This window comes from Lissotriton helveticus, chromosome 5_1, assembly GCF_964261635.1.
Source record: "Lissotriton helveticus chromosome 5_1, aLisHel1.1, whole genome shotgun sequence".
Taxonomy (NCBI): Eukaryota; Metazoa; Chordata; class Amphibia; order Caudata; family Salamandridae; genus Lissotriton; species Lissotriton helveticus.
The window spans coordinates 368,393,465-368,406,162 of NC_136065.1; the positions used below are offsets into that span (position 1 = coordinate 368,393,465).

At 43.2% G+C, this 12,698-nt stretch overlaps 1 protein-coding gene across 11 annotated transcripts in view; it reads left to right on the top strand.

Moving 5' to 3' along the window:
- Positions 1–2,235: 2,235 nt before the first annotated feature.
- UBR4 (ubiquitin protein ligase E3 component n-recognin 4) overlaps positions 2,236–12,698 on the top strand; it is a 2,329,353-nt gene continuing 2,318,890 nt past the window's right edge. For all 11 annotated transcript variants that reach the window (XM_078642504.1, XM_078642505.1, XM_078642507.1 and 8 more), the window contains exon 1: positions 2,236–2,403. In XM_078642504.1, the coding sequence (XP_078498630.1) occupies positions 2,282–2,403 (122 nt within the window). In that variant the 5' untranslated portion in view covers positions 2,236–2,281. The remainder of the gene's footprint in view (positions 2,404–12,698) is intronic.

Genomic DNA, 12,698 nt, shown 5'->3' on the forward strand with positions numbered 1-12,698 from the left:
ATCACCGCACTGAAATGTATTGTCATGCATTTAGCCAGAGCGCTACTTAAGACTGAGTGTCTCAGCCTACAGGTGCCATTTAGCACCATACAAAATGCCAAGGATTGACTATTTAATTTTAATAGCGGGCCTACCACTTTACTTTATTCTACTGTATTTGAATAGCCCTCACCCTTGTGGCCATATATATATATTAAGCTAACGGCCGCGAATATTAAAAACTCTAACAGCATACCACATCTATGTCTGTCATGAAGAGCATAGAATTATCCACATTGTTGTTTGTAAAGGGGGAATATTAAGACTTTTTTCTGATATTAACTCGCTCTATTGAAAATACTCCACTGCGCACTGGAAAACAATTAAACAATAATGATAATTGACCTGCTGGTTAAAAAAAACTAAGGTCCTTCACATTACATTCATCATCCAGGACGGTGAGGACGATTTAGGCAGAGATGCCAGGGGCTAGCATTGAAGCAAGGAGGGGCATAACATCTGCATTTTACAGTGCTATTTATTTCCTTGTGCTTTCCAATCCGGAGTGCAACATATTTGCCAACCTTAATCTGGTACTGCAAACGTTTTTTTAACAAGAAGTGTGCCAATTGGGTGTTCTCACCTGAAGCATGTTTTACAGGATGTATTTTAAAAGCGAGTGTTTTTCTCATACACGAGCGCAGCAGATTTACAACTAATCTCTGATTTATATCATGTTTTATGGCGAGTAGTGCCCCTTTGGACACCTCTCAGCCAAGTCCCACCAATTGGATAAATATATTTGTAAAAAATATATCTCTAAAAACAATTATTTCCGGTCTCTTTATACTTCCCAGACTCTGGTCTGGTTTTTTTGTGTCTGATGTTAGTGCTTAGAAGCAGGCACTCTAGGTCGTGCATTGTGCATGCTGCTCAGTCTTTCCACCAGGGATGTCGAATGCTGCTTTCCCACTCAGCATGCCCCTTGCCACGCCTTTGCTTTAAAGCAGTTGTCAAATCTTCTTAGTTTCTCATTACTCAAATTGGTTTAATGAATGTGTTTCACTTGTCCTAGTTGCATGCTTTTGCTCATGGGAAAGTGTCACTCATAGTTGCCGAAATATCACTCATAATTCCGCTGAAATTATGAAAATGTCACACACAGCAATCTGAAACCTTGGAAGATATGTGGGAGGTACAGGGAAACATGGGTAATGTAGTTTGTTGTTTACTTTATTTAGATTGGCTGCTGAAATGTTGGTATTAAAGAAAGGAGAAACACAATCCTTGGCTCCGTGTCCTGATAGAATTGAAAAATCATTTCGTAATGGCTAAACAGAGACGTTCGAACATTCAAAAACTATGAATGGAAACACTACACTCCTGTGACCATGGGAAACGTGAGAGCTCTGTGCATGACTGGTGGTAGGCGTAATAATAAAGATAATTTCACTTTACAATCTGACCTGGGTCCTGCGACGTTATTTTTTTAACTAAATTGTAGAGTGGATGTCTTGTAAATTCTTTCTCATTGCGCTATGTAAAATGGTCTCACGCCGTTTCTTCCTCTTCCCCCTCTAAACCTTAGTGAAGAACGCCGGGTTGGCCAACAAAGTACAGAGCGCGTAAAACAATTGCGAGAACTACTTTCTGCTCCCACCACGTCTGTGTATTGTTTTGTAGAACTAGAAGCTTGTCTCAAATTCCTCGTGCCGCTTTTTAAGCCCCAGAGCTAACATGACTCAGGAGTTGATGATTCCTTTAGTCCTTCGTTGTTGCTTTAACCTACTGTAGTAAGGCGGAGGCCATCTTGGAATGGTAGAGTTTAAGAGCGTTCAGAACCAAATAAATACGGAAGTTATGCTGTGAAGTAGATTATTGTCCGTTTCAATCACTCAGACCACACACAACAAGCACAAAAATGCGGATTTGAACGGATGGGGTCTGACCGATTTCAAAGAACTGCACGTTGTTTCCTCCATAGCCCCTGCAGATTACTCGAACTGTTGGGAGACAGACGCGTACCTTTTAAGCTACACGGAGAGCACGTTCACGAAAGACCTTTTGTTAAAACGACAAACCCTGTAGATACAGGCAGCTCACCCCTTTCGTACTTTAAAAAAATCTACAGCGCTTTACCCTGACCTAACGATGGCCACCAGTGAGGTCCAGAGTTTGTCGTCTCCACTAACCTCCAGCAAGTGAGCGCCAGCAAATTGGTGACACGCACTGCGTCTGACGTCCGACGCTATATCAGGGACGTCACTTCCGGCACCGCAGAGCGGTCTGAGAAGTGTAAGAGATGGCGGCGGAGGGAGCTGTTGAGCCGGGCTGGGAGGTAGCCGTGCGTCCCCTACTTTCTGCTTCGTACGCCGCGTTTGATTTGAAGGAACTGGCTCCGCTGCTTAGCTCAGTCATTGAGAGGTGAGAGACGTTTCAACACGCGTCTTAAGCTATCTAGTGACTCCCATGACACAGTGGACCACCTCTCCCATAGTGCTTCAGACCGGAAAGTCTGTCTCAGCTGTCAGTGAGAGGCCAATAGCTTCAAATTCATTACTAAAGATTACAACAATGTAAATGCTTATCACTTTCTACTAGGTTATACAAACTTTCATGATCCTGATTCAGCCATTGGCTAAATTAAGTAGAAAGCCCGCGTACCACTCACATAATGTGTCAAAACAGCACTTAAAAGAAGAGAGAACGCACCACGGGACATACCCAAAGTGTTCTAATTGTATTTTGGCCACTGTTTGTGTAGTTTTTTTTTACCATTATTGTTGAACCGACTTGTTTTTGTAATCTGGACACCGTCTTCCCATAGTTCTGGAATTTCCATTGCTTATGTCTGGTTTTCATTCTCTACAGTTAATGCAGATTTTCCACAGTTTAATGGGTAGAAAACCATGGTTGTATTAAAGGCACGGAGGCTAATATTGCTGTGTTTGAGGAGCAACAAAGGTATACTGCATAATATTGCCCTCCGGGCCTTGCCATAAAATAGAGATTTTAAAGTGCTTAGTAATAGTGTGTGTTTTTTTTTTTTTTACTAAAGAGCACTTTTGGGGTGGTATTCGTTGTATAGATGTGTGCAGCAGATCTTTACTTTTTATCGTACAGCATGGTTATTGTGATCATGCCTGCATTCTTTTATAGAGAGCATTGCCGAAACTGATGCAGTGTGGTGCCTGTGATGATGCGCTAAGTTTAAGCCAATTTAGTCTAAAGGGAGTGATGGAGAGTTGCTTGTTCTGTGGCTGCCAGCTGGCATTGGTGTTGCGTTGTATGTATATAAGTGCCAGGGGAGCTCTATTACATGTTCTGTTTGAGAGAGGCAAACTATCAGTGGAAAGATCCTGTGCTTCAACATCCTGCGCATGCTACGTAAGATCTTCCGGTGGATCCCCACCGAGACGAGGCAGACGGTCACCCAGGCCCTCGTCACCAGCCGACTGGACTACGGCAACGCCCTCTACGCCGGAACCACCGCCAAGCTACAGAAGAGACTCCAGCGGATCCAGAACGCCTCGGCCAGACTCATCCTCGACATCCCCCGACGCAGCCACATCTCCGGACACCTGAGAGATCTGCACTGGCTCCCGATCAACAAAAGAATCACCTTCCGTCTCCTCACCCACGCGCACAAAGCCCTACACGACCAAGGCCCGAGCTACCTCAACAACCGGATCAACTTCTACACTCCCAAGCGCCTCCTCTGATCAACCAACCACGCCCTCGCCGCCGTCCCCCGCATCCGAAGAGCGACAACAGGAGGAAGGTCCTTCTCCTACCTGGCCGCCAAGACCTGGAACTCACTCCCGACCGACCTGCGCCTGACCCAAGACCACCTCTCCTTCAGGAAGAAGCTCAAGACCTGGCTGTTCGAGCAGTAACGGCACCCCCCCCCCCCCAGCGCCTTGAGACCCTACGGGTGAGTAGTGCGCTCTATAAATGACCTGATTGATTGATTGTGTAGTACGTTTTATCGGGTACATGTAGCCTTTCTCATTTTAATAGCATAATTGCATGGCATATCTGCGCTACGCTGGATAGTGTTAAGATTTCTATATATTGCGTCTGTTGGAAATGGGTGTGTGGCATTTTGTGGTTGCAAGTGCAGCTGTAAGCACTGTGATAGCCACCTGTGTGGCATATCTGTGCTGTATTTAATGTATGGAAGATGGTCTAATATCGTCAGTTGAACGTTTGTGTATTATTTTCTTACGTTTGCTGTAGCAGTCGTCTGGGCATTGGTGACCAGGCTTGGTGTTTCTCACATGCTTATAAACATCTACGCAGCGCCAAGATATCTAATATGGGATGTGTATGTTTACAGCCAAAGACCGTAATTACAAAAGGCCCAGTAGATCAGAAGGTAGCATCTGTAGCGTTCGTTTAACTTACGAAAAGGATGCTGCAAAACGAATTGCCGATTTTCAAAATAGTAGTTAGGGCAGCAACCTATTTGACAAGAGCTAAGCCTGTGATATTGCATTCTGCCGTACTTGCATGCAACAAAGAGCGAGCAAACAATTGGAAGAGCAGTCAAAGTTGGCAACTATCTCTTTACACGACCAGATTTTACCTAATCGCTCTAGGCTGAAAAGACTAATTTTGAGTCGGCCATTCTCATACTCTTGAAGGGTGTCAAAGGCAGATAATCTCCAGGTGGAGCAGCTCTAGACCTCTCAATGCTCAGACCCTATCCAGATTGGCATTCGCCACATTTGAGGGGGGGGGGGGGGGAGGAGAGAAAACACTTGGTAATTTCTATCTCAGTCGAAGGATGGATGCCCTCCTCTCTTCTCACCTCTTCTCCCCTCTCTGCAAGCCCAATACTTTAAATGCTAGAGACCCTCCCTTTTTCCTATTAACATAACCTGGTATTCTACTACCCTCCTATAATTTTTTCCAACATAGTTTCATTTTTAGTTTTTACCACCCCATTACTCTCCATTGAACTCCCTTCTTACCATTAGCAAAGGCCTTAGATCCAGATAATTGCAGCCAGGTGGTTCTGCTAGAGGTATCACAGAGAAATTCAGCATCACCCGCTAAAAGCTTCTGTCTTCAGTATTGACAGCACTGCTCTTGGTGACTGTGACCATCTTGAATCCTTTTTCTCGAACCTCTTGCCTCATTGCTGAACCCTTTTAATATCCACTCCAACCCTTCTATATCTTCTTGAAGGGCCCTTAGACAGAACGCTTGCACATCATGTTTTAGAATTTATCTCAATAAAGGTAGTCTACGCTTTCATCCGTCACACCGTGATAGTTTAAAAAACGTCCAATTGGTGTTTGCTACATGCAGTGAACCTCCTCGAACTTCATGAGTTTCTCCCATCTGCTCTCTCGCCCTCCCTTTAAATCATCAATTTTTTATTACTCCTTTTCTCCTAACCATTCTCACTGAAAGTAGCCAGATCCTCTCCCTGCACTAGAAAATAAATCCACGCTCCTAGGAGAGCCCACCAACAACATTGTGCTGCATGTTATACCTTCAGTATGGACAATGGTGCGTTAGACTGCCGCCATTTCTAAAGATGTTATGGATGTGATATTTATAGAGTATGGAAACAAAAAGCAAAGGGACATGCCTTCACAATCATCCAGCAAAGCAATAAGTAGATGTAGGTGATTCCTATTTGCTATAGTTATTTGACTTTGACGATGCATACTTTTCACACGTGCAAGGTTGTGAAGAATGTGGATTATACATTTTTTTTCTTGTGCTGTTCTTCGCATTAAGATTTTTTCTTAAATAGTACTCCTTAAATGCATTCTAAAATAAATAGAAGTAAAGGAGAGCTTTTCAGCACTTCTGCATTACTCACGCAAGTTCTGTGTGGGCTAAGTCAGATTCCCAGATGTCTGAGAACTACATTGTTGCTTAGTTTTGAATACAAAAAATTCTACTTTGTGAATTCTTCTAGCACCCTAAGACATCTCCCTTGGAATGCCTTCTTTGCACAGTCAAATGTAAGGTTTGCATGACACACTCCTAAGTTCAAATTTGTTGGATAATTGTGAATTGTGCATAAGTTATGCATGCTTGAAATTTTGTTTTCTCGGCTGTAAGGCAGAGTTGACTCTGATAAATGCTTTGTGAATTACCCCATGGGAGTTTGCCCTCGAGCAGTTGGTATTCTGGTAAAATTACTTGAAATAATCTTAACCAACGAGCTTCTTATGGTTTTCTTAGATGTCACTGCTCTTTGTGTCATAAGTGAAAGCCAGGGAAAACTTAGTTTATTATTTGTAGAGAATTTATGAGCACCCTGGGCTGCCATATGGTTAGAGGATTGTCTGTCTGTAAAAGGGTTTTGCAAGGCATGATGGAATGTCTTCCTTTACATACTTCAAAATAAATAGTGTCCAGAAGCAGCTTGGGTCAATTTCAATTAGTCTTTATTCGATCATTTTCAATCATAAGACACATATAAAATACATACAATGTAGTAAAATGTTTTAAAAGAACAGTGTCAGAAATTTGGATTGAACATTCCAATAAAAGATTCCACACCGTGACAATACTTAATATTACAATTGATTAAATGAAGAAAAAGAAATCCTAATAAAATTTTAATCTAAGTCCATTTCGGAGCAAGGTTAGGTAATTTTTAATTTTTTTATATACAATTTACCTTGGATGGCAACAAGAAAGGACATCACACAATATACACAAGTTACTTAATGCAGTGCAGAGCCTACATTTGCATCCAAACTACTCCTTCTGAGGGCCCATGTCCAGCTCAAGAATTTAGCCATAGCTATAACTACGACTTCCCTAGTGCCTGTCTTTAGAATGCACAGTGCCAATTGGCATGATCTTGTGCCAATTTTTAGACAGATCGGCTTGAGCCATTTATGACGTGTTCCCTTATATACGGGGCACACAAACAAAACATGTTAAAGACTCTTCCTGGGATAGGCACATATAGCATTTTGTGTCTCGGTCATCAATCCCACTTAGCTGTAAAAGATTTTAAGGGGAGGGTACCCACTCTAAATTGGTGATAGTTTCCTGTCACCAGGTGTCGTCATAAAATCCCAATAGGCCTCCAGCCTATGTTTATACTTATGTTCTAAAAAGAGGCCTGTTAGGGAGGCCCTATTCACCAATGACAAGGACTTTTGTCAAACCATGTCCCTATATAGAGCTTTAAAATAATTTTTGGTTGGGAACAAGTTCCCTTCTGGGTCCTCCCACAAATGGCTGAGCCTCATATCAAATTGTGTGCCTTTAATCTTTTGTAACCATGTGATTTGTGAAGACTTATTGGCTTCTCTAATATGCTTAACTGCTATAGCATAGGGCGCTAACTCCGGGGTTGTCCATAGCCGTCGCCAATACGCCAGGGGTCTAAAACCCGCTGCCTCCTCAAAAGAAATGCATCCCAGATATAAAAGTAGGGGTTTAAGGGGGGACGATTGAGGGAGACCAGTCCATGATCTCAGAAACTTTTTCTGGGTTAGGACTAAAGGGCCTAGATTTTCGAAGCTCCAAGTTCTGCACCATAGATTATTGAAGCCCTAACTTTCCCTTGATAAATAGTTAGTGCCGGTCCAACTGGTTTGGTGTGGGATAGTCGATATTCTTTTAGAAGGGCCCCTGCTAGTTGATTGTGCCTAAGTACTAGTAGATCTATCTGCGGCTTCCAATTCATCCTTTTGCCCATCGTTACGTCCAAGTACGTAAAGGAATCAGTTTGCTCCAAAGATGCATTGTTAATTTCTACTCTGCCTTTCACTATTTTATTTTTGTGCAACACCATGAACTTGGTCTTGTCAACGTTGACTACTAAATCATGGTCGTTGCAAAATAAGGTGAATCTGTCAAGGGCTCGTTTCAGACCAGATTGTGTTTTAGACAAAATTAAAGTATCGTCCGCAAACATTAAGAGTGGAACCCTTGAACCGGCAAGAGTAGGGGCCTCCGTTGGATACTCAGTATAATATGAGATAACATTATTTATGAACAATGAGAAAAGGGTAGGGACCAAAACACACCCCTGCTGTACTCCCTTGTTCACAGGGAAGCGATATGTTAACTCACCCTGTTGTTCCCACCGAACCTGGGCATAATTAGACTCATGAAGCTTAATAATGAATGATAAAATCTCAGGGGGCATCCCTGCTTCCTTAAGTGTGTACCACAACTTGTAACGGGGCACTAAATCAAATGCAGATTTAAGGTCTATAAATACTGCATAGAGATCCCCCTGCTAAGACCACAGTGTTCCAATGTATCATCATGAATTAAAAAACTTAACCTGCTTGATAGTTGGATAGGATTTCGTTATCGTCTATCCACCTATTTACCCTACTTAGCACTAGTCTGGCCACAATCTTTTGCAAAGTGTCTATACGGCTTATAGTTAGTTGGGCTAGCACGGTCCTCTTTTTTTATAAATAGGAATGATTTGTGCCCCATGCCAGGATTCTGGAATGGGGGCACCTCTTGCCAGGCCATTAACTATATAAAAAATTTATTTGAGCCTATTCTGCCTATTGGATTTAAATATATCCGCCGGGATAAAATCCAGACCCAGGGCCCTGCCTGCTGCGACACCATCCAGAACTCTTTCAATTTCCCCTATATCAAAGGTTAGGACTGAATCAGAAATTACTCCGGGGGAGGGGGGGTAATGTCTTGGGCTATCTGTGATAGGTGAAAACAGGGTCTGGTAGTGCGCGACCCATGCTTCTGTTGGAACATTATTAACTGGTACCGGCCCTATGTCACCTCTGCCCCATTTAATTATTTGCCAGAACCGACACCAGTTTTTCCCGTTGCTTGCATGTAGCAAATCCTTCCATCTATTTTCATTGAAGGTCTTGTTTGCCCTTTTTTGGGCTTCCTTGTATTCAGACCTTGCTTTCCTAACCTCCTGCGGGACTCTCAACCTTATAGGTTGAGAGAGGTGCCTAAATGCTATCCTACATGCCCCATCGTACCATTTCGCTGATGTTTGGATAGGCTGCTTATAGGGTCTTTTATTTTTTGTAAAAAAAGCTTTCAACTTTGCAAACAGGTCCTCGTGAGCCTTTGTAAGGGCAGGAAGAGAGGCCTCGTGCATTTCGAGATGAGAGGGCTAATAAGGCATCTTCAAGAGTTGACTTTATCAAATCCATAGTGCCCTCATCTTCTGAAACCAGTGTGGTATATAAATAAATAATACCGGATCTAGGTTTTACTGGACATAGTAATAACAGATAGCTCAATAAATAAGAGTCAAGATTCGAGGTAGTAGGAGTTTGCAGGTTTAATACAGCATAAAGGACAGGAACAGGACAACCTGCATAGGAATAGGATGGCAGGGCCCTGCAGGGGGGACAGGGAATGAGCGCGCTGACTTTAATAACAGTACACAAGCATATATACTAAAACAGTTGCATTACAATACATATGATAGGCGGAGCAGTGGGTGTGGTCAATAGCAGTCGCGAAAGATAAGGGTGAAAGTGGGTGTAACAGGAGGCGTTTACATAGACATGTGATGTAAACGTAACAGAATATGTCATAAATAGGGCGGAAACATGGAGGGGGCTACCTAAGGAGCCGGGACTTCTGACCTAGAGGTGCGCGCAAACTGACAATGACGTGTTACTAGGAGAAGCTGGGGGCTATGAACTCTGTGCTAGGAGCAGAGACTGAAGTCTGGAGAGTCAGGGCGACATGTGCCTAAACAATATCTAGTATCTGATGTTTAGAGAACATGTTGATAGAATCCAAAAGTTATCGGGGTAAAGGCTAACAGACTCTAAGACTGGTGCATGCATTATTCTACATGTAGTGCGTGCTGAAGAATATTAAATGACCATTAATACAGTATTTCTCTTACATGGAGACGTAAAGGCTAGACGATGACGGAAACTATTGATGCGATTCAGTAGCTTAGGAATGCAGAGAAGGAGGGCTGGACTGATAACTAGAATCATAACATACTCTTGGCAGACTAGTAGGCAGAGCCAGGCTGAACCGGGCACTGCGAGGCAGGAAGTAAGTGAAGGGTCGAGGATACAGGTGGGGGCTGTATCGCTCCTCAGCGAGGGTTCAGGAGACAGGAGCTGAATCTGGTGTCCGGGCCCTTTTGAGGCCTAGAAACGGGGACTTTACAATGAAATAACGTGCACACTGAGAAACATGGCAACGTAGCTTTACATAGGCCTAATACTCGTAGCTTTCATGAGAACTGGAAACTGGCATACTAGAGATGGACACAACTGTAATTGCGTCTTTAATCAAACATGGGGAATACATATGCATATTAATCATGCACATATAACATAAGATGGGGGACACGTAGGGACACAGAACATGGCAAAATTTACTTTTCCACATTCCCTCCTTGTCACTACGTTTCCATCAGGAAACATCAATATTCATGATACCATCTATCATTTCATACAGTATCATTTGCTCGTCTCGAATTTTCTTGGAACGGGATTTAGAACGGGACTTGGGACTAGGAATACAAGAGGTAGCACAAATGCCACAAATCGCAGGGCCACATTGTATACAGAGGCAGCAACTGAATATGATCGCTACTGCAATACCCAGAAATGACAATACTTTCCATCCCCAAGCGGAAATTATATTCCAGAACCAACCGGACCATGTCCAGGTGCCTGGATCTTGGTGTAACATATGGGCAATTTTATGGAGTCTGGTAATAGCTGAATAAACAGACGGTGCGTTATTAGGAATGAAAATGCAGCAACTAGATCCGATGACTCTACATGCCCCGCCCCTATCGGCCAATATGACGTCAAGGACGAGACGATTCTGGAGCACGACAATTCTCATAAAGGATTGCTCTTCGGTTAAGTTACTTAGAGCAGAGGTAGTCTCAATCACTACTGCTTCAAGTGTTCTGGTTAATCTACGTATCAGTTTACTATTCACAACAGTACCTAAATAGGGAAATACACCTTTATTGATATCTATGTATTGTTCTAGAGCAGTTTCAGTATAATCGACAATCGGGAGGTCTCTCTTGTGTCTAGTATGTACTAGGTGGGAATTCCTATGATAGTCAAGTGGGGCTAGAAAAACTGGTGGCAGTAGGAAGGCAATGTAACAGGTTCCCTCCCAATCGAGGGGCAGACGAACATATGCGGTCTGACCACAAACAAAATAAGAATGACGTGAAGCTTTAAAAATAGATTTCCTACTGTCACTATACTTGACAATAGTAGTACAATCACTATGGCCTACATGTACGGAACCATTCTTTCGGACACATATTTCACCTTTGACTGGTAATACTGACATAGCAGGTAAGTCTGGAGTAGTATCAGACTGAACATTCAGGACCATGAAATTCGAAGAATAATTACCCAAATTGTAAACTTCATTTTCTAGATCTAACCCTGTTCTGTGGGGAAGACCTTGCTTGTCTGGAAAACATGTACTGTTAAGAAAAGACATATCTGTTGAGGATGACGTTAACGTGGACCATGCTCCACACGAACCATTATGTGAAAATGGATAAGGAAAGAGTGGCAGAACTCCCTTCGGTGTCTGGAAAGGGGGGAGTCGACCACACACCCAACAATTAGTGGCATTGCTGGTCTGGTGTGAGTAATGTAACATGCGGATAAAGGAATTATTACGCATAGCAAGACGATAAGATAGTTCATGAGGAGGCAGATCACTAAACGTATGCTCTACTGTAGTATTAGAAAACTTATTCACATGAGAAATAGGAAAATACAAATAAAATGCATAACCTGTGCAGGTAATCATGAGGCTGAAAAACAATATGAAACTTAGAAAAACGATACATCGGATTGAGTTTTGACTAACTCTCTCACTATGGGGGTCTATTTTATACATGTCAGAAACCGGTCTAACCGTTTCACCTAGGGGAGGACTTAGACAATCAAACTGGCTGACTTATTTTACTAGACCTTAATTTTAGCTTGTACTCCTGCTGCGGAGTTTTCTCTAACAGGGAGGGTTTAGTATCATTGTCTTTTGCGGGACAGTCCTTGAGAATAGTACTTTGGCAATCCTTAAAATCCTCGGAAATGTTCTTTGAAACAGTCTTTAGTCCGTAAAATCTTTTCACATGAGACAGGTGGACCCAGCCCTTCCTGCCTTCCAGCTTGACGGCAGTACGGGTGGCCAGGAGGACCTGCTTGGGCTCCTTCCAGCGGGGCTCCAGCGGACTTGAACGATCAAAGTTCCTGACAAGAACCATGCATCCGGGAACGATTTCATGCGGTGCCACCTCGGTATTGTCTGGAAATGCTGCGGCAACCTGTGAACGACAAGAGTGTAGGGCAGACATCAAGGAAGCTAGGTAATCTGTCAGCATATTACTTGAAACATCTGTAATACTTCGGGGTCTAGGTGTACCCCACATATTAGGGGGGCGGCCGAATACGACCTCATACGGGGACAGGCCTGATCTGGAATGTGCGACCATGCGCATATAAAACAAAGCGACTGGCAGAGCTACTAGCCAGTCCACACCTTTCTCTTTACATATTTTGGCGATGCGGATTTTCAGGGTCTGATTATGTCTCTCTACGAGACCGGCTGCTTCAGGATGGCGTACACAATGGAACTTCCACTGGTACCCTAACAAAAGGGAAACATGTTTCATGAGCTCAGATGAGAATGGCTGGCCGTTGTCAGAATATACGACTCTAGGGAGTCCGTAGCGGGGGAAGAATTCACGAACCAACTGCTTGGCAGTGGTC